Genomic DNA, 21,919 nt, shown 5'->3' with positions numbered 1-21,919 from the left:
CGAGCCCTCCAGTAGGGAAGTCTGAAGCATCTCCTGCAAGGGAAATTGGTTTTGGTTCTTGGATGGGACCCCCTGTTCTCTGGTCAAACTGGCTTCTGGCTTTGAGTGTGGAGAACTGACAGCATAGGAATCACCTGGAAGTTCAACGGGACACTCTGGAGCTGGAGCCACTCTGGGTCAGGTCATCTTCCAAGTCGTCCACTGGGCGACAGCACCACCTAGTGGCCACGTCGAGAGGCAGTGAGTCACTCAGGCGTGTCCGACGGCCACCCATGGACTGTACAGGCTCCTCCGTCCATCAGATTCTCCATGCAAGAATACCGGAGTGCGTTGCCATTCACTTCTCTAGGGCATCCTCCCGACCCAGGGATGAAACCTGGGTTTCCCTCACTGCAGGCAGATTTTTTACTGTCTGAGCCACCAGGCAAGGCGGTGGAACCGAGAAAAGCTCACACCCAACCCCACCATTTAGGAAGACAGAGCATGCCTGGTTCCTAGTAGTCAGCTGGCACTCACACCTCTTCCAACCCAGGCTGTGACTCCCGCAGGAGAGCTGCTTCAGTCTTTTGGTAAAAAAATAAATAAATAAATCGCTCAGAGACATAACAATGTATAACCACGCCTGACTGGCTTGTTTTATTGGAGAAGAGGACGTGGAGTTAACAATGTGAATGAAGACAGTTGGGACCTGAGGTTGGGAAGAACACCCTCCCCTCCCCATACAAGCCCACTGCCCCAAATAAAAAATAACCAACTATGGGAGAGCAGCCGAGACAGCGACTGGGGGGCAGGGGAAGGACCATGCGTGTGCTGGGAGGGCCCAGAGGCAGCAGCTGCACGAATGCGCGAGTGTAAGTCTCTGAATCTTCCATGTAGGTCTGTATAAATATATAGATACGCTGTTCGCTTGTCGCCCCTTCTCTTCCTTCTGCTCCGTGCTGCGTGCCGCGGTCCCAGCTCCTCTTTCCACATGAGGGCGAAGGGAAGGGGATGATGCGCAAGTCATCACCGGATGGCTATCAGACCCACATCCATCAGCTTCTGGATCTTCTGTGCTATCACAGGGTTCTTTAAGTGTCTGACAAAGAGGCAAAGTTACCCGAAATGAGACTTAACCCCTAAAAATTTTTACCTGCTCGCAGAGCAAGCCCCAGTGCAACCCGCCCTGGACACAATCAGCAAGAGGTGGTAAGGGGAGTCCTGGTGGAAACTGCCCTGTGGGAGAACCGCACGGGCCTCCTCTGCCAGTGGCTGGAACCTGACCACTCTCACTGGACACGAGCCCACGGAAACAGTACACTGAGACCTTTTCCCAGCAACACTGGTCTTTCTAACTAACCACTTAAGCCATTATCGCCAACAAACAAAGCCCTTCCAGCTCACTACCACCTGCCAACCTTTTAACCGAGAATTAGACTGTATAAACGCCACTTAGGTGGATCACACTGCTGCCAAAGTCGTGCATTCTCACTGTTTTTGTCCACCTTTTCCCTCCAAGGCCGTCACCCCCCAGCTCGACTCACTCGCTGAGCGCCTGGGGGTCCTTCTGCATCTGTTCCAGGATGAGCCGCATGGCCGGGTCGCTCATTATTTGCTGCACCTCCGGGTCGGCCATGGCCCGCCGCTTCACATCCTCGGGGCTGTCGTGTCGGTTATACTGGGCCATCACGCAGCGCTGGTAACCATCTGCGGCCTCCTGCATTCCGGCAGGGCCAGAAGGGGAGAGCGTTAGCACTACCTGGCTCACTGCTGCAGCAGGTCCAAGGTAACAGGAGTCATTGAGGGGGAGGGCGAGAGGAAAGAATCAGAGAAAGGGAAGCAGGGCAGAGATCCCTGAAGGCCAGGGCAGCCCCACCTTGCAGTTAGAGTCCAGGTCGAGTGCTTTCTGGTAGACATCCATGGCTTTCGTGTAGTCCTTCATCGCCTCCAGGGCAGCTGCTTTCCGGGTATAACCCTTGACTGGAGACAGAAAAGGAGAGAGGTGAGGCATCACCCAGACCACACTTCCGCCTGCTTTCACCTGCTCTGAACACCATCACTCCTCAGCCTGACACTAGCTTCAAAACATTATAACCTCCAAAGACACACAGGCAGAGAATGCTCTCTCTTCTCAACCCTCTGGCCAGACAGGGGGCAGCGGAGCAGCACAGGAAGACACTTACTGAAGGTTGGCTCCAGCTGGATGCACTCCTCACAGTCCTAGGAAGGAAAAGCAGAAACGAATCAGGCTCATTCCTTTAGAGGAGCTACCCCACAGCTGACTCATCACCTGGAATCACAAACCCAACTGTTCACCCAGGGCCATTACAGGACATGCGACTTTTGTTCTAGTGCCTCTTTTACTTATTTTTGGCTGCACGGGGTTTTCACTGCTGCGGCTTCTCTTCTTACAGAGCACAGGCTCTAAGGCATGTGGGCTCAGTAGCTGTGTTTCTGGGCTCTAAAACACAGGCTCAATAATTGTGGTGCACTGGGTTAGGCACTCTGCAGCATGTGGGACCTTCCTAGACCAGGGATTGAATCCATATCTCTTGCTTTGGCAAGTGGTTTCTTTACCACTAAGCCACCAGGGAAGCCCCTTATTTTTAAAACTTTATTAAAGTACAGTTGATTTACAATGTTGAATTAGTTTCAGGTATACAGCAAAGTGAATTAGTTACACATATACAAATAATCGCTGTTTTTAAGATTCTTTCCCCATATAGGCCATTATAGCGTATGGAGTGGAGTTTCCTGTGTTACACAGAAGAGCCTTATTAGTTATCTTATATATAATAGTGTGTATATGCCAGTCCCAATCTTCCAATTTACTCCCCACCCCAGTACTTCTGTAACTCTGGCCTCATGGTGATTCAATAGAAGGCCCAGATAAAGGAGAAAAGGAGAGCAGAGAACCAAAGTAAGGAGAACGTCAAGACACAAGAAACCAGATCCTGAACCATCTCTCAAGGGAAGGGGTCTAGATTCCTTAGAAGGCTGATGTTAATGAGGGAAAAAACCCCGAAATGTAGGGAAACTTCTACTTCAAAAAATTAAAAAGGACAATGATCACCAGAGGAAATAAATGGACCCCGATACTGACAACTCCATAACTTTATTTTTAGACCAGTGAGGAAATCTGAAAATGGCCTTAGCTTTGCTATTATTAGGTGCTAATAATGTTGTGAATGGATAAGGAGAGTCATTTTAGGACATGTATGCTCAAAAACCTATGAGGTCAAGTGTCAAAATGTATCATTTCCTTTCACAAACAGTTTTAGCAAGCGTCAGTGCTTATTGTTGAAAATGAAGGAAAACACAGGTATTTTGTATACTTGCTTGATGTGTCTTCAGAACATAAAATTACAGGACAAAGAACGCTATGCAGTGTGCCATGCGCACCGTGGCCCAACCAATGGCTAATGAGGAGCCCGAAGACCAGAAGCGATCCTGCTGATTCCTTCCTCCCATTTGCAGTTTGGGAAAAGTCCTATGCCGCCTCTCAGGTGATTAACAATGTTATTCTTTGCTTTGCAAACCAACTTGCTTCTGACACGGCCCTTGTGCAGTCCTTCCAGCAGCAGTGATGTCTCTAGGCTGGACGGACCCAAAAGATCTGGGTCATCAGACAAAAACCATCATGGACTCAGGTACTGGGGTCTCTAGATAGATCCAATTGCCAAGATGCACAGATTAGCTCACGTTCAAGGGCATGATGGAGAGGAACTCCTCCAGTGCTGAATACTGGCATACCTGACCACGTGCGATGTGACTTACAGCAGCAGACCCATATTACTGAGTACCGAAGAAAGGAGTGATGGTAAAGTTCCTATAGAAAGCGAGGCAGTTCACCCCTTCCCCCAAGTTAAACACAGAACTGCAATACCTCCGCCGCTGCATGCAACACCCGGAAGGACCGACACGAGGGGCAGACAGCTGTCTGTGCACCCACGCTCACGGCAGCACCGCTCCGCACCGCCCGAAGCGGGGACAACCCAACCTCCACTGATGGGTGAACCGACAAACACACAGTGCGGGCTATCCACGCTACAGACCACTCAGCCACGAAAAGGAAACGCTACAGGCTACAACATGAACCCTGAAGACCCTATGCCAAGTGACACGAGCCAGGCACAGAAGGCCCAGTACTATATGATCCCACTTACAGGAGGTCCCCAGAGTGATCAAAGACAGAAAACAGAACGCTGGTTGCTAGGGGCTGGAGGAGAGGAATGGGGAGTTTAGTGTTAGAAGATGCAGCTTCCACTTGGGAAGATGGAAAAGCTCTGCAGCAGAGGGTGGTGATGGCTGCACAACAGTGCGCACAGACTCGACGCCGCTCAACCGTGCATTTAAAACGTCAAAAGGCAAAATGATTACCACATGAAGAAAGGCAACGGGAAGGGCAAAGGATCGACTTTCCCAAATACTTCCTACACGCGAAACAACACTACATGGGCCAGCACAGGGTAACACAGGCCCTGGACTTTCAGTCTCATACACGCACCACCACCTTGAATCTATCATCAAAGCAAGAACGTCAAGCTGATGTTGACGAACGCACGAAAAGAGGAAGAACACATTCCTCGTGGACAGGTTACCCTGCCTTCACCTTGAGCGCCAGCTGGAACTCCAGGAGCTTGGTGTAGCAGGCAGCTCGGTTGCTGTACAGCTTGGCGTCTTTGGGGTTCCGTTTGATGGCTTCCGTGTAGTGCTTCATGGCCTGGGGGTAGTCCCCTTTCTGAAAACACTCATTGCCTTTGTTCTTCTCCTCCAAGGCCAGGTCAGGGTTTATGTAGGCCAGCCGCTCTTGCTCCTTCAAGATTTTCTCTGCCTAAAAAAATTCTTGAAATAGTCATTTAAACTCTCATAACACTGGGCTAATAAAAAGTCTGAATTTCAATTTTCAGAAAAGTACTGCTTGGTGGTGGTGGTTTAGTCACTCAGTCGTGTCCGACTCTTGTGACCCCACGGACTGTAGCCTGCCAGGCTCTTCTGTCCATGGAATTCTCCAGGCAAGAATCCCAGAGTGGGTTGCCATTTCCTTCTCCAGGGGATCTTCCTAATCCAGGAATTGAACCTGGGTTTCCTGCACTGCAGGTAAATTCTTTACCGACTGAGCTATGAGGTACTGCTGGTGAGATTTAATTTTGGGATTAATAATTTTATATTCCTTACACTATGTACAAACTACAAAGATATATTGTACAGCACAGAGAACATAGCCAATATTTTATAACTTTAAATATACACTATAGTTAGTAAGTTTTGAGTTGTTATACCACTGAAATAACGTTGTAAATCAACCTTACCTCAATTAAAGAAAAGAATTTTGTATTTCTCATTATCAAGGTATATATACTATGAAACAGAACAAATGGTATTGACATACACTTGGTACAAAGATATGCCTTATGTGAAAATGATGGACTAACAGCTCTTATTTTTCTGACCAATCTTTGTGTGAATAAAATCACCCCCCTGCATAATTTGGTTGTATAAAGTAAGAAAAAATTTCATTTCAGTTCAGTCGCTCAGTTGTGTCCGACTCTTTATGACCCCATGGACTGCGGCACGCCGGGCCTCCCTGTCCATCATCAACTCCTGGAGTCTACCCAAACTCATGTCCATCGAGTTGGTGATGCCATCCAACCATCTCACCCTGTCGTCCCCTTCTCCTCCTGCCTTCAATCTTTCCCAGCATCAGGGTCTTAATTTACAATAAAAACCACAACACTGTCAGTGCGCTGACCCTCAACAAATTTAAGGTCAAAATGCTGGCCGACTAAAAAAGACAGCAGAAAAACTGGGCTATTTCTATGTGTTGTCATCATTTACAGGAGACACGTCATATAAAATAACCAAAGACAACAAATTCATTACTAAATAAAAATGACTACAATAAATTGAGTTAAGAAAACATCCCTCATTCCCTACCCACCTGCTGGCATTTCTTGAGCACATCTGGGGTTCGGTGCTCTGCCAGAGACTTGTTGTAGAAATGGATGGCATCCTTGTACTTTTCTTCTTTGAAGTAAGAGTTGCCAATTCGTGCATAAGCTCTGACAAAGACACAAAGAAGAATTTGCTAAGGGCAGAGCACAGACAAGGTCAGCCTCTGCAGAGGCAAAACATCTAGACACAAGGCCCACATCGTGCCCCCGACACCACATCCTTCTAACACCTTCAGTCTCAGTCCCTGCAGCCTCCTTTCCAGCCCCCTCCCACTGCAGACACGGGACCCTCCCGATTACTCAAGGCACTCCAGGTCAAGCGTACTTGGCAATCTGTCGGTAGTCTTCTCGGTTTTCTCGCCCCACTTCAATGGCCTTCTCACAAAGCTCCCGGCATTGACCATAGTCACCCTTTTCGAAGTACACGGCTGCCAAGCAGAGGATCAAGAAGAGTCAGCCCGTGCCTCTTCCGCGGGACCTTGGGAGCACTCCCGCGCACGGGCCGGGCCTCACCTGCTTGGTTGGTTATGTACGTCATGTTGGTGGGATCCAGGTCTTTGGCTTTGTCGTAGTGCTTCAAGGCCGTGTCAAAGTCCTTCTTCTTGTAGGCTTCATTCCCCAGCTCTTTTTCTCTCAGCGCCTAGAGGAGGTGCGGAAGGAGGAGGGCTGAGCACATCTAACCCAGATGGCAAAGGGAGCCAGTGCCTGGGATGTCACAGGTACGCACAGCACACACACCCGACGAGGCTACAGGAAGCAGGTTCTCCACACCCAGAGGGGAGTATCAGCTGTTAAGATGGAAAACTGGTTTCTTCTCTGCTTCCTCCAAGACACCCCCTTATCCCACCTACTCTCCTGGATTTTTGTCCGAAAGTGAGGGTTTCCTCAGAGAAGAGGAAATCCCCTCAGCTTGAAACAACCTGAGAGCGGACAACACAGCTCTGTGCTGGGTTTAACCCAAGAGGCTGAGCAAGTTTGGTCTCTCTCACGCGCAGTCTCTGGGTCCCAGCCACCAGGGAACGACAGCAGAGGGGTGAGGAGGAGCAGTCCTGGTGGCAGGAGTCTGCAGCAGACTCACGATCACCCACATCGTAGGGCCTTTTTCCAGCTTTGAGACACCATGAGCAACCAACGCTTACCCATTTAACGGTACTAAATTTGGCAACAATCTGCTGTTCCCATTTATAAGAAGGGAAATAAAACCGTTCAGCACAGGCCTGATGCTCTGAGAGACTGAAAGTTGTCCGCTAAGCCAGGAAACAGAAGCATATGAGCTGACAGACAACATTCTTCTGGATCACAACAAGAACAAGGGCCACACACAGATTTCAGGCTGACCCTGGCTGATGTCCACACTGCCAGAACCATGAGCCAGAACCACAGTGGCCGTGGGACCCTGTGGCAGACTCTGAGACACACAGTTCCTATGGAACTGCTTGTTACATGGACCTTTTAACATACGAAACATTTTAATTATCAATAACAGTAATTTGACCACACACTGAGCACTCAAAAAACCAGCACAGCCATCCGAAGTCTGAAGATGGTCCTACCGGACACATATTGCCGGCTACTAGGCAGTTTCTAAATGCATGATAGTAAAGTGTTCTAGAGAGACAGATCCACACACACCAACCTGCTTCTTATTCTCTGGAAGATCTTCTTCCATTGGCTCTGGTTTTGTCTCCTTTTTGGGAGGAGGTGGTGGTGGAGGTGTTGCAACTTCCTCCTCTTCATCCATACTGCCCAGATCAACTCCGAGCAGGACGCTAAGAGTAGTCATGATCCGGGGATCTTGCAGTTTCCTAGTATTGGTTAAAAAAATGAAGAACAGCACTTAGTCTTCTCCAGAACTGATCTTAAACCCTACTTACTGCTAAAGCTCAGATTATTGAATAGAAAAGATTCTTACCCATGGGAAGGTTGCTAGGTTCTGTACTACCCATGAGTTACAACTGCGGAATGCTCAACCCCTCAAAATTCCATATAAAATATGAGGTAACGCAGATGGGGTTTGTTTCTCGAGGCCAGCAGACACACAGGGGAGTGAGTTACAGGTACACTCTGTCTGATCTCAGGTCAGAGGCACCCAGGCAGTCACAGACACCAGCACAAGATTTAGAGCCGATCTTTAGATCTGATGTGCTTTCAACCTTGAGTTTCCACTCCAACACACCAATAGAGAGGACTATGTTGGGTTCTCACTATCAAGGTACATGTACCATGAAACAGAATCAATGGTATTGACATACATTCAGCACAAAAACACGCCTCATGTGAAAATGTATGCCTGTGTATACAGAAAATACAGAGCTGATGCCAGGTCAGCACTGCCAAGAGTGCAGTGAAGGTGGGGAGGGGCAGAACAAGCCCCCCAGATTACTCTAATACGTGATCCCCCCGACCCTTTCTAGAAATACAAATAAGCAATAAAGCAGTAAACTCGGACTGCTCTTTGGAGGGAAAAAACAAAGGCAGAAACCCCAGTCTGGTCTAGGGAACCCCTGCCACAGGGTCCTAGGAAGAAACCACAACAGTTGTGTTTGTTTCTAGAGACAAACCTGCCGCCTTGAACTTACGTGCCCAGGTCGGACGGCTTGTTCCGCAGCTGCTCGATCAGTTCCCGGTAGGTAGGATCTGCGAGCAGAGTCTTGGTCCTGGGATCACTCTCCAACTTCTGGTACAGATTAGGCATGTTGAAAGGGTTCATGAATTTCCTTTCTGTTTTGAATAAAGGAAAGCGCACCACCAGGAAGTCGGTTACTGTGCCCCTGTGGCCTACTAAACCAACACTGGGGGTGGGGGGAGCCTCAACACTACCCAAGTATAAAACAGCAGTCAGTAACAGGGGCAGGGCAGTGTTCTGGGGTCTACCTGCCAGCCGGGCCTCCATATTCTGTAAACCTTCTTTGAGCTGAGGATTGTTTGCTTCATGTTTTAAACCCTCCTCATAGGTTTGCTTGGCTTCTTCAAATCGGTTTAAGAATTCAAGAGCCGCTGCTTTTCGTGAGTAGCCCTTAAACCAGCAAAGAAAGATAAAAAATAAGACACCCAGAGGTAAATCCCAAAGATGAAGTCAAAACAATCTACTTTACAATTCATGGAACAAAACGGGTATTCACGTGAAGGCCACAAAACAAACCAACAAACAGGAAGAGGACCAGGACACAACGGTAGTATCTGTCGACCCTGCAGAACACGGCCGCTTCAGCCCAGTTCATCTCATGACGCCAAGTGCTGTTAGCTTCTAGAGCAGTTTTCTCTTAGTACAGAAAGTAAAACATGTCTTAACTAACAGTACCTCAGATGTGACAAAACATGTCACCACTCTGAGGAACATTCTAACAGGCAGGAAGACCAAGGAGAGGGCAGTAACCAACTACGAGTCTCTCAGGACAGGTGGCCAGGCAGGCCAGAGCTACCCCAGAGGAGCTTCCGGGCTCCTGAAAAGCCCCCTTTGCGCGGCTTACCTTGCCCCAGTCAGGCTTCAGGTCAACGGTCTTGCAGCCGTCCTCGTAAGCCTTCTGGTAGTCTCCCTTCTTGGCATAGGCCGCAGAGCGATTGCTGTAGAGCACGTGGTTCTGGGGGTCTAACTTAATGGCTTCGGAGTAGCACTGCAGCGCATCGTCAATGTTGCCGGCACTCAGGGCCTTGTTGCCCTTCTCTTTGAGCTCATTTACCTGAGAAGAGAGGAACCAATACAGTTTCGCCCCATGAAATTCTTCTTTAGTCCCTATTTCTTAAGTGACACTCATTCCTTTCTGTAGTTGTTGACAAACTGGTTACTTTACACATCAGAAAAAACAAAGCACAGATTAATTTACAGTTCCCACGCCTGTGGGAAACAGCAAGGAAAAAATAAAGTAACAAGGAAGAAGTGGCCTGTCTCTGCCCTTTGCTGGCTCCCCTGGGGATTAACAACTCCAGACACTCTTCCAAAAGTCTCAACTTTGAGCTGAAGAAGCCACTCTAGGACATATGCATGAATGCCTTTTGTGGAAAAAGAAATTTCCTTTCGATTTCCAGAGTTCAAATGATGAACTGAACACAGGCCTAGTTGAAGAGGGAGGTTCCTCACTGAAGAGGGAGCCAGGAACACAGAGGACTAAGGACGCACTGGTACACGCTCCAGCAACCTTCGGGTACCAGGATGGCCTTCAGGAGCATCAGGACGCTCACCGAGCACCAGAGAACAATCTGTTTCCACTGGTAGATGTCACAACACGGCAGACTGTGGCTGTTTCTTAACAGCTAAAAAATGCAGCTAGGATAAAAATCAGTTTTTGTCATGTTTAAATATTAAACACACTTAAACAAGTGAAGGGGCTGCCCTGGTGACTCAGTGGTAAAGAATCCACCTGCAGTGCAGGAGAGGAGGATTCGACCCCTGGGTTGGGAAGATACCCTGGAGAAAGAAACCGCAACCCAGTCTTGGCTGGAGAATCCTATGGACAGAAGAGCCTGGCCGGCTACAGTCCATGGGGTGGCAAGAGAGTTGGACACGATTTAGTGACTAAACAGCAACAAAACCGACGGAAGGAGGATCAAGTAGCACTGCTGCAGTTCCATTCCCTCGTCTCTCAAATACCCAGAACCGAAACAGCAGGGGCACACCGAGAGGGTCAACTGGTGTGAAATGGACCTTGGCCATATCAGAACAGGCTTCTAATTAAAAGGCTTCTCCAAACTGGACTTCCCTGGTGGCTCAGATGGTAAAGCGTCTGTCTACAATGCGGGAGACCTGGGTTCAATCCCTGGGTCGGGAAGATTCCCTGGAGAAGGAAATGGCAACCCAGTCCAGTACTCTTGCATAGAAAATCCCATGGACAGAGGAGCCTGGTGCAGGCTACTATCCATGGGGTCACAAAGAGTCGGACACGATTGAGAGACTTCACTTTCACTTTCTCCAAATCAGGGAGCCCAACAAGAGAGGAGGACCACCCCCCAAACGCCCACACATTGGTCAGAACAGCTGTGTCACTCAGGACACAAGCCATTCTTTCCTGGTATGCCCATCCAGTGTACTGATGCAAGAAAGAATTCTGCTGTGAGAAATGACTTCGGAACCCTGAGGCACACCAAATGGGACCCTCCACTAGCCAGAAAAATCTGAAGACAACCTCCAAGAGGAAAAAGGAGAGACTACCAAATTTAACCAGCAAGGAAAAAAATCTTATAGAATTCAAGCTGGAAGGTGAGAAGTTAAAAAACTCAAATAGTTTCACGAGGCAGCTGAGAATACCTTGGTGACATTCTTGCCTATCCTACAGAACATTTTCCAAACTGAGCACACCTTTCCTGCAAGCAGGAAATCAGCACTTGAAAACATCAAGTGGATGGAGAAGGAAATGGCAACTCCACTCCAGTATTTTTACCTGAAAAACCCCATGGACAAAGGAACCTGGCAGGCAACAGTCCATGGGGTTGCAAAGAGTCCAGCGTGACTTAGCGACTAAACAAGATGATTGTGTGCTAAAAATGTGAAGTGCGTGCATTTGAACTGATAAATTTATATCAACTGACACATAATGCATACATAATGCAACTGACACATAATGCCTGTATGTGGTCAAATTTTAAGTTTTATCACTGTGAGATTTTATTTGAAAGGTAGTTTAAAAAAAACACAATTTTACACACTCAAAATGTCTCCTATTTGAGTATTTCCTAGAACTGAAACATGCATCTAAGAGGGAAAAAAAGGTTACATACTGAACGGATGCAGGACAGCAGGTTGTAACACACCTGGCCGCCTTGTACAACGGGCCTGTAAACTGCAGTCCCTGAGTTTACTCAGTCTACCTGCATGCACACTTCTACTATGGGCAAGTGCGATAAAGCAATATTTTTTCCCCGTATTTTGATAACTTCGGAATGAGCGCTCTTCTTAAATTTAAAATCAGTTTCTTGTCTGTATCACAGCCTATTCAATCCCAGACACAATTTAGTTATCATGAGGGTAAGAAATGTTTAAACTCTCAGTTTCCACTCTAATTTTTTAAAAATTTAGCAAAGAAGCTCCAGAGTTAGCTAAAGGGAGCAATAGATATACCAGGATAAAAGATTCAGTTTTGTAGATCACACCAATAAAAACTCCGAGCTGTTCCTCCTCCTCCCCCCAATCAACCACTACAGCCCAATAACAGGTTCCAATTCAATAAAACCTCTCTCGAGTCTCACAACCCTCAGGCCACAGAGGACACAATTAACTCACAGAGAGTAACCCACAACAGCCTCAAACTCAGCCTCCCCATAACGCTGAACGAAGTCAAACAACTTACTTCTCTCTGCTTAACTATATACTTTAAATTTCCTTCAGCAACCAAATTCCTCCTCGTGCAATTAAAACCCCACGTTTTAGAAGAACCAGTCGTCGGTCAACTCTTGAATCACACACATACAAAGAAAAAACTAAGAGAGGGAGGTGCTGCACATAATGATTTGTAAAACCCTGGTAGAGATGAAATTCTTTCCAAGGACTTCTGTTGCACCCTCTCCTTTCCCGAATCAGGCTAAGAAGTCGGCCTGCTGCTCATCATACCTTCACTCAACACTCTTCCACCCCGGCCTTCCATGCAGAGAAGTAGGGTTTCCCCGCAACTGGCCACCGAGTCCATCAGCTACTTGCAGTGTATTCCCGTCCCCGCGTTCCTCCAAGTTAACTGGGGCCAAATCCTGGGTAACCTCTTTGCAATCTCAGATCTCTCTCCCAGAAGACGAATTCCCAGAGGTTGACCTGATCCCTCTCGCCTTTCGCAAGGCCTCTCGCCCACCTCCAGCCCTCCAAACGCCGCGGGCGCCATCCCCTGCTCAGCCTGGACCCACGTCCTGGGAGGCCTCAGGGGCCCAGCCGCGGCTCTTCTTCCCGCCGCGGGCCGGACTTAAGCCGAACTGGTGCGTCCCCCGGCCCATCTCGCCGAGTCGACTGGCGACGAGCACTGAGGCGACCCCGCGCTCCCCGCCGCCAGGCCTCACTCCCCGGCCGCCCGCCGCGGCCCTCACGCCCTCGCCTTCCCCGCGGCTCCGCCGACCCCGGCCCCCGCCCCGGCCACAACAATCGGGCGCCCGCCCCGCCCCTCCACCCGCGGCCCAGCCTTGGCGGGTGCCAGAGCGGCCACGGGCCGCAGCCCGCCCCTCCCCCTTCACCTGCTCCATAGCCCGGTCCGGAACCCCGTTGAATAGACTCCGTCGGCTCCGCGTTCCCAACCGCACGCGCCGCCTTCTGGAACCTACTAGAAGCTGCCGGGACCCCCAGATCCCGCCTCTTCCTCGCCGGCTCACTGGTCGCTTCCCTCTAGGGGGCTTTCTATGGTTTCCTCCCATTGGCTTGAAGTCTAGCCCATCATCTTTGCTTCTTTCTCATTGGACAGTGGGGAGAGTCCTGCCTCCCCCGCGTTTCGAGACTGGACGTTGCTCTGAAAGCCCCACCCATCATGTACTCTATGATTGGAGGGAGGGGCGGACCTCTGCGACACCGATTGGTCACTTAGCCCGCCAATCATGGCCGCGCTGGCCGCGCCCATTGGTCCTATTCTTTCTGGAAATTTCCACCTCTCCCATTGGGCTGACAGACTCCGTGACAGCACCGCCTTCAGATTTAAAAAATTTCAATTGGTCGGTAAGTTGCAGACACTTTGTTCTGATAGGTTTAAATTGCTGCCCTTCAAAGAGCAGGGTAGGGTTTTTACAGCAGCGGTGGGTTATGGGAGTCTGAGGCCACAGACACGCTCTGCAGTGGTCGTTTCTGAGGGTGTGGGTTTGGTGGGTCCGCCCGGGCCGCTTCTTCCGTCGGTCTGCGGCGAGTCAGTCTGAAACAGTTCGCGTCTATCCGGCGGCATTGAGTCTTGGTCCTTCGCCGGAGTGTCAGGCTCAGGGGTCCCAGCCAGTGAGGGTGACAGTTTGGATTGGCCTCGGGAGCGCAGCCTGGCCCGTCCCTGAATCCCAGTATTGGGTTCTGGGTGTCCCAAAATCCCGCGTGATGGTGAAGGCGCTGGGGCTCGGGTAGGACTGGCTCGGAATTTCATCTTGGCCGATCTCCTCGGTGGAGATGCACACCCTCGCTGAACCTCGCGGGTAGAGGGCCGTGGCGTGGGATTGTTCACATTCGTGCAGTAGAGTTTTTAGCCGTTAATGAAGGGTCTCTGCCTCCGTTATTCGGAGGTAAGGGGATGAAGGAAACAAAAGACCTCACTGAGGTGCTTGATCACCTACTGGCGGCGTCCTGGGCGATTCTTAAAATCGTTGCCCTCTTGCGAAAGGCAGGACGGGTACCTGCAGAGAAACAGAAAGGGCTAGAGCGTCAGAGAGACATGATTTCGCTCTGGGCCAGTGTGGTTCACGGAACAAAGGCCTTGTATGTCTGGGGTCTAGAGGGAGCTTGGGTGAGGGTCTTAGGCATTGCTGCGCCCGCCCCACCTCCCCACCCCCAGCTGGGTAATGCCATCCCTTCCCTGTGTTTTAGCTGCCCTTTATGCCAATAGGTTGTCACAGGGTCCTCTTCATCCCAGCTCTGTGACCCCCTTCTCAGACATTGCAACCTAGGTCGCTGCGGATCGCATGCCTCCCTTGATAACCCCCTCCCTTGCTTGGACCTTTGGAAGCTTTTAGACTGGAGATCAGGGCCTACATGACAGGCCCACTTTTCCCATCTGTTCTTTGCCTGTCCTCCACCTTCAGCACCAAACTCCAGGCGCACTCTTCGTCTGTTCCTTGAGCTAGGTGGGCTCCTTTATTTTGGGCCTGCCTGCAAGATGTTTCCTCTGCTGGCATCCCCCTTCCACCAACTCTGCCAGGTCTTGCAGGCTAATAAGAGCTGTCAAGGTTCTCTGGCGACCTGCTTGCAAGCAGCTCACTCATTTCTGTCTGCCAGTTTATTTGCTTTCACTACGCCATGGGCCACACGAGTCCTACAGCAGCAACTTTGGTATCCATCCATGGCATATTTTGTAGGGCCTACAAGGGCCTTGTGTCTATTTTCGTTTATATTTTTGTCTTCCATGTAGGTTATACAGTGTCTTGCACCTAGCTTAATCAAATATGCCCTGTAGTGTTTTAGGTATAATTGTGGGCACTGGGGAGGTGCAGTGAGGAATTAAAAAATCAAAGTTTGCACGTAGAACCAGCAGTAGAGACAGAGCACTGGGTAAGTGGGCAGTGTTGCATTTTCAGCAGGGGGACCAGATCAGACCCCAGTGAGAAGCTCATACTTGAGAAAAAACCTGAGGAAGTGAAAGAGTGAGATTCATGGAACTCCTAGGGAAGAAGCTTGCCAGTCAGAGGGAAGGTCAAATGCAAAGGCCTTGGGGTAGCCAAAATGGCGGGGGTAGGAAGGAGGGGCGACTAGAGGAACTAGGGGTGGGCAGGAGACCCTGCAGTATGAGATGGCGTTGTGTTCACTTTGGAACATGCCAGCGGATTTTGAGCAGGAAAGTGATGTGATCTGACAGGTTTATCAGGATCCCCCTGACTGCTGTGTCAGGGACGAGGCTGAAAGCCCAGGGGACCTCCTAGTTGGCCGTGGCAGGATTCCAGGAAAGCTGTGATGGAGCTGTGGGCCAGGTGGGAGCAGAATTTGGGTGAGAAAAGTGGGATTAGGAATGCATTTTGGAGGTGCTGACAGGGTCTGTTCATGTAATGGATGCAGGGCATGAAGGAAGGAGGTTAACTCCAAGGCGTTTGCCCGCCTACCTGCTAAGTTAAATCTGTCAACAAGATCCTGCCTTTCTTGGCACGGTGCCCAGACCACCACACTCCTGCCGGTCCCAATGCTGCCCCCCAGCCCGGCTCGTCCTTCAGCGCTTGAGGCCCTTCGAGGCCTTCCATCATCTCCCCCACAGCCTCTCTCCAGGCTTCTCTCCCGTCCCTCCTTCTCTGTGACCTGGCCTTTGCTGTCTCATATCCTGTTTGTACGATTGTATGTGTGGCACACTGCTCTGGGTACAGGGGCTCTTGAGTGAGCAGGGCAGGCCTCAGCTACAGGCTCTGCACAGGTGAACCTTGTCTTCCAGTGGGGGAGACAGGTGGTACTGTAACTCACCAGCTGTGTGACTTTTGGCAATCTGCTTAACCTCTCCATGCTTCAGTTGCTTTCATTTTAAAGTGTGGATGGACAAGTTTCAGTGTCAGAGTAGTGAGGACTGAATGATTTCATATTTATAAAGCTGACAACAGTGCCTGATGGCAGAATATGTACCATAAGCATTTGTTAAAGAAGTAGATGCACAAATGAAGATAATTCTGGAGTGGTGAATGCTACATAAAGAAAACAAAAAGTAAAGATAAAGAGTAGTTACCAGGGAGGCAGGGAAGGAGGGCCCAGCAGTTGTTGCTTAGTAAAAGCCCCAAGCCAGGGACAGAGTTCAAGACAGGGCAATAGGAACTGCAAAGGCCCTGAGGCTGAAACAAACCTGGAATTTTCCAGGAACCCAAGGAAGGCTTTTCTCTGCTCTCGTATCCTTTGTCTGTAAATAGAGAAGACAAGCCAATGGTTTCCCAAGGTCACAATAAGAATTAAACAAAATTAACCCATGCTTGTTTTCTCAGACCTGAAACATAAAACTTTGAGAGCCCTCTTTCAGAAAAGAAAAATAAAATACAGTGTAAAAAAAAAAAAGTATAGAACTTTAGAAGGGGTGCAAATGAGGGACCCTGAGGTCCTTATGCAGTGTCATGGTAAAGCCATTCTGAACATTAACATTTCCACCAGTTCAGGCTTCAAATTTCTTAGTGAACTCAGCTCTCCCCCAGGGTCCAGGAGGCAGTGATGGGGGCCAGCTGGCCAGGGTTCCCTTCCCCAGGTCCCTGGAAATCAAGCAGAAGCTCCACCGCAGCAGGCGTCCTGGCCCTTGACGACGATGCCCGATGCTTCAGTGACTCATGCTGCTATTTTTGGTGCTGCTGCTCTCAAGGTGGGGAGCAAGATGGCAAGGGCTGAATCTGGAGTCAACGCTGAGGCTGTAAATCCTGTAGCGAACGAGAGACAGAAGGAGTCACCGTGTACAACCAAATTCTCTGCAGAGCAAACTCTTAGTTTTAAAGTTCTCCCAGAGGACTTGCCTGGTGGTGCTGGGGTTAAGACACCACACTTTCACCGCAGCTCAAGTTGGTTTCATCCCTGGTTGCAAACCTAAGATACCACATACCATGAGGCGCAGCCAACAAAAAAGCTCTACCAATATCAGGAAAAGCAGCTGGAGGACAGGAAGCTAGGCCTGGGAGCGAGGAGAGGGGCGGGGCAGGGCTTGGCTCAGAACTCTGGGGTCTGTAGAGCGTGGGAGTTTCGTTTTTATAAGCACTTTCACTGTTGGAGTGGAAACTTAAGACAACTTTGAGTTTCCTTCTCCACAGGAGAATGAAGTTCCATTCTGGGTTCTGAGAAATTCCTAAAGAATATTTTCATTTCCCATTTAACTGAGTGATTGCTACTTTCACCTACCCACTAACACAAGTCCTGAATAGCAGGAAAAGCGTGGGGAGAATAAAGTGCTGTAGAGTTCTGCTCAATTCAGTGAACTCACAGAGCCAGGAATTGTGCCAGACACTTCAAGGAATAAAATGATGGTAATTATTATCTAATAAGTATTCATCAGAGAGCCCCAGAGCCCAGTCCTGGACCTTGCTGTCCACGGGCCATCCCAGGGTGAGCTCCGCCAGCCTCGTGGCTATAAATACCATCTTGGATGACTCCCACGTTTCTATCTTCAGATCAGATCTGTTCCCAGTTCCACACTTGTCTACCCAGCTGCCTCCTCGACGTCTACGCTTGGATGGCAAATGGACTTCGCAATGTGTTCAAATCAGAGCTCCCAACATGCTCCCCTGAAGCTGTTCTTCCCTTGACTTCCCTCTTGTCAGTGGCCTCACTATTCTTGGGCTGGTTCACGCTGAAAACATTGGAGGTGTCCTTGACTCCCGTCTTTTACAGCCACGTCCATTTCAGCAAAGTTTGTCAGGGTTCGACAGGGACCCTTCTGCAAGTTCCCATCCGTCTCCTGGCTTTGGGAAGGAAAAGGGCGGGTTGGCTTCCTGAGCAGGTAGGTGGCCAGAGGCAAAAGGAACCGCTGGCTGGGGCTCCCAGGTCATATCCAGGCCTCCCACATGAGATGCTGCTTCCAGTGTGTGGGGCCTATGATTGGTCGCTGCCGTGGGCACTCAGGCCTAGGACCTAGTCCATGCGTGTTAAGTTTGGTGAGTGAGTAAACGGAGCTGATCATGTGTCTACTCCCTCATGGGGCCCTCCGCCTCTCCCAGGGAGGCTCTCTGACCTTGCCCCCTCTAGGCTTCCTTGCTCCTGATTCTCTCACCCTTCTCTAGGTCCAGTGGGTCTGCTCAGATTCAAACGTGCCAGTGCCACTATCTTCTTTCCAACATCTGTTTCTTGAGAAATAACAAGTGGTGCAGAGTGTGAGCATGGGGAAAGCAGCCCTCTCATATCCTACTGATGGGAAGTCACACTGAGTAGCGTCTATTTAAAGTACAGAAAGCAGCTTCAGGTTTACAGATTTCTCCCGTCTGGGCCTAGCCTGGCGGCACAAGGAAGTATTTTGTTGTTCAGTCACCAAGTCCTGTCCGACTCTTTGCTACCCCCTGGACTGCAGCCCGGCACACTGGAAGCAGGAAGGATTCCCTGGTGGCTCAGACGGTAAAGCGTCTGCCCACAATCCGGGAGACCCGGGTTCAGTCCCTGGGTCGGGAAGATCCCCTGGAGAAGGAAATGGCAACCCACTCCAGTATTCTTGCCTAGAAAATCCCACGGATGGGGGAGCCTGGTGGGCTACAGTCCATGGGGTCGCAAAGAGTCGGACATGACTGAGCGACTTCATGGACTGCAGCACACCTGGCTTCCCTGTCCCCCACCATCTCCCAAGGATTGCCCAAGTTCATGTCCATTGAATCAGTGATGCCATCCAACCATCTCATCCTCTGTCACCCCCTTCTTCTCCTGCCCTCAGTCTTTCCCTGCATCAGGGTCTTTGCCAACAAGTCAGCTGTTCACATCAGGTGGCCAAAGTATTGGAGCTTCAGCTTCACCATCAGTCCTTCCAGTGAGTATTCAGGGTTGATTTCCTTTAGAATGGGCTTCCCCGGTAGCTCAGCTGGTAAAAAATTCACTTGCAATGCAGGAGACCCTGGTTTGATTCCTAGGTTGGAAAGCTCCATTGGAGAAGGGATAGACTACCCATTCCCAGTATTCTAGGGCTTCCATGGTGACTCAGCTGGTAAGAATCTGCATGTAATGCAGGATACCTGGGTTTGACCCCTGGGTTGGAAAGATCCCCTGGAGAAGGGAATGGCTATGCACTCCAGTATTCTGGCGTGGAGAATTCCATGGACTATCCATGGCGTAGCAAAGACTCGGACATGACTGGGTGACTTTCACTTTCACTCCTTTAGGATTGACTGGTTGGATCTCCTTGCAGTCCAAGGGACTTTGAAGAGTCTTCTCCAGCACCACAGTTCGAAAGCATCACTTTTTCGGCACTCAGCCTTCTTTATGGTGCAGTCCTATTTGTGACGGCAAAGGGAACAGCACCCGACCCCACGTATACCCGTGGAGGATACCGGGAACCACGGTGTTGTCTCCTTAGGATGGAGTATTAGTAGTGTTCAAAAGAACAAGCTGGTGGATACTGACAGGAGAACATGCCCATGATGTACCGTGGAACAACGGAAGTTAGTCATGGAGCAGTGTGTATGAGAAAAAAGAAAGTGTATATCTTCATATACACAGGATATGCATGGGAAAAGTCTAGACGGATACACAGCTAACTGCTCAAGTTTTGCTCCTGTGGATGGGGAATGGGGAAGGGTGCTGGATTAGTTTGGTAGGGCTGCCATAACTAAATACCGAAGATTTGGTGGCTTGAACCACAGAAATTTTCTGTCTGGAAGTCCAAGATCAAGGTGCTGGTAGACCTGGTTTCTTCTGAGGTCCTTCCCCTTGACCTGCAGACAGCCGGCTTCTCACTGTTAACTCACGTGGTCTTTCCTCTGTGCAAGCATGCACTCCAGGTGTATGTCCAACTTTCCTTTCTTTTGGCTGCACCATGTGGCTTGTGGGATCTCAGTTCCCCAACCAGGGGTTGAACCTGGGCCAAGGCAGTGAAAGCCCAGAATCCTAGCCACTAGGCTACCAGGGAACTCCCAAACTTTCCTCTTCTGATAAGGACACCAATCAGATTAGATCAGGGCCCACCCTGAGGATCTCATTTTAATTTCACCACCCCTTTAAAAACTGTCTCCAAATACTGTCTCGTTGTGAGATATTGAGCATTGGGAATTTAAAATGTGAATTTGGAGAGGGGACATAATTCAGCCCATAACAGGGGTTTTCAATTTTTATTATGGTGTTAAAATTCGTTACAACGAGCACTACTATTGGAGAGTTTCGTATATTTCAAGACAAATGTCCCCAGAGCACCCACCTCCTTCCAGGCCTTCTCTGAAGTTAGAGGGGGGCAGCCAGTGCCCTCCCTCAGCCAGCTCCAGGTCTCCAGCTCCAGGTCTCCAGCTCCCGGCATTCTGAGGCCTGTCCCTGAGGAAGACAGGGTGAGCCCCTCTGGGTCACTGGCCAGGCCCTCAGACTCGCCCTGAGAGGAGGCATGCGGAGAGGCCTCTGCCAGGCAGGCCTATAGTTTACACGTACATACTTCGGACGTGTAATACCTTGTAACCCATCTTTCCCTTTCACACCTCTCAATAGAATCAGATCAGATCAGATCAGTCACTCAGTCATGTCTGACTCTTTGCGACCCCATGAATCGCAGCACGCCAGGCCTCCCTGTCCATCACCAACTCCCGGAGTTCACTGAGACTCAAGTCCATCGAGTCAGTTATGCCATCCAGCCATCTCATCCTCTATCATCCCCTTCTCCTCCTGACCCCAATCCCTCCCAGCATCAGAGTCTTTTCCAATGAGTCAACTCTTCACATGAGGTGGCCAAAGTACTGGAGTTTCAGCTTTAGCATCATTCCTTCCAAAGAAATCCCAGGGCTGATCTCCTTCAGAATGGACTGGTTGGATCTCCTTGCAGTCCAAGGGACTCTCAAGAGTCTTCTCCAACACCACAGTTCAAAAGCGTCAATTCTTCGGTGCTCAACTTTCTTCACAGTCCAACTCTCACATCCACACACGACCACAGGAAAAACCATAGCCTTGACTAGATGAACCTTTGTTGGCAAAGTCATGTCTCTGCTTTTGAATATGCTGTCTAGGTTGGTCATAACTTTCCTTCCAAGGAGTAAGCCTCTTTTAATTTCATGGCTGCAGTCACCATCTGCAGTGATTTTGGAGCCCAGAAAAATAAAGTCTGACACTGTTTCCACTGTTTCCCCATCTATTTCCCATGAAGTGATGGGACCGGATGCCATGATCTTCGTTTTCTGAATGTTGAGCTTTAAGCCAACTTTTTCACTCTCCACTTTCACTTTCATCAAGAGGCTTTTGAGTTCCTCTTCACTTTCTGCCATAAGGGTGGTGTCATCTGCATATCTGAGGTTATTGATATTTCTCCCGGCAATCTTGATTCCAGCTTGTGTTTCTTCCAGTCCAGCGTTTCTCATGATGTACTCTGCATAGAAGTTCAATAAACAGGGTGACAGTATACAGCCTTGACGAACTCCTTTTCCTATTTGGAACCAGTCTGTTGTTTCATGTCCAGTTCTAACTGTTGCTTCCTGACCTGCATACAAATTTCTCAAGAGGCAGATCAGGTGGTGGTATTCCCATCTCTTTCAGAATTTTCCATAGTTTATGGTGATCCACACAGTCAAAGGCTTTGGCATAGTCAATAAAGCAGAAATAGATGTTTTTCTGGAACTCTCTTGCTTTTTCCATGATCCAGCGGATGTTGGCAATTTGATCTCTGGTTCCTCTGCCTTTTCTAAAACCAGCTTGAACATCAGAAAGTTCATGGTTCACATATTGCTGAAGCCTGGCTTGGAGAATTTTGAGCATTACTTTACTAGCGTGTGAGAGGAGTGCAATT

At 49.5% G+C, this 21,919-nt stretch overlaps 2 protein-coding genes across 3 annotated transcripts; one reads left to right on the top strand and one right to left on the bottom strand.

The window, feature by feature from the left end:
- Positions 1-606: 606 nt before the first annotated feature.
- On the bottom strand, positions 607-13,157 carry STIP1 (stress induced phosphoprotein 1). The gene is given in 13 exon segments (NM_001035492.2): positions 607-1,078; positions 1,524-1,696; positions 1,856-1,959; positions 2,163-2,199; positions 4,592-4,813; positions 5,921-6,041; positions 6,259-6,361; positions 6,447-6,573; positions 7,570-7,738; positions 8,513-8,654; positions 8,808-8,949; positions 9,404-9,613; positions 13,080-13,157. Coding segments are annotated over 13 exon segments (1,632 nt in total). The 5' UTR covers positions 13,089-13,157; the 3' UTR covers positions 607-1,005.
- Positions 11,908-21,218, top strand: LOC132344206 (proline-rich protein 36-like). 2 transcript variants are annotated; one of them, XM_059883091.1, is made up of 3 exons: positions 11,908-13,551; positions 18,884-18,976; positions 19,326-21,218. In XM_059883091.1, the coding sequence occupies exons 1-3, from the start codon at positions 12,370-12,372 to the stop codon at positions 19,329-19,331; spliced, it is 1,281 nt and encodes a 426-aa protein (XP_059739074.1). In that variant the 5' UTR covers positions 11,908-12,369; the 3' UTR covers positions 19,332-21,218. The 2 variants fall into 2 exon arrangements, with proteins under 2 accessions (XP_059739074.1, XP_059739073.1); XM_059883090.1 differs by lacking the exon at positions 19,326-21,218 and having other exon boundaries at positions 18,884-19,114.
- The last annotated feature ends 701 nt before the right edge of the window (positions 21,219-21,919 follow it).

The sequence above is a fragment of the Bos taurus genome, chromosome 29 (assembly GCF_002263795.3).
Source record: "Bos taurus isolate L1 Dominette 01449 registration number 42190680 breed Hereford chromosome 29, ARS-UCD2.0, whole genome shotgun sequence".
Classification (NCBI taxonomy): domain Eukaryota; kingdom Metazoa; phylum Chordata; class Mammalia; order Artiodactyla; family Bovidae; genus Bos; species Bos taurus.
The sequence above is the reverse complement of the archived record's forward strand: the minus strand, read 5'-3'. Positions and strand labels throughout refer to the sequence as shown.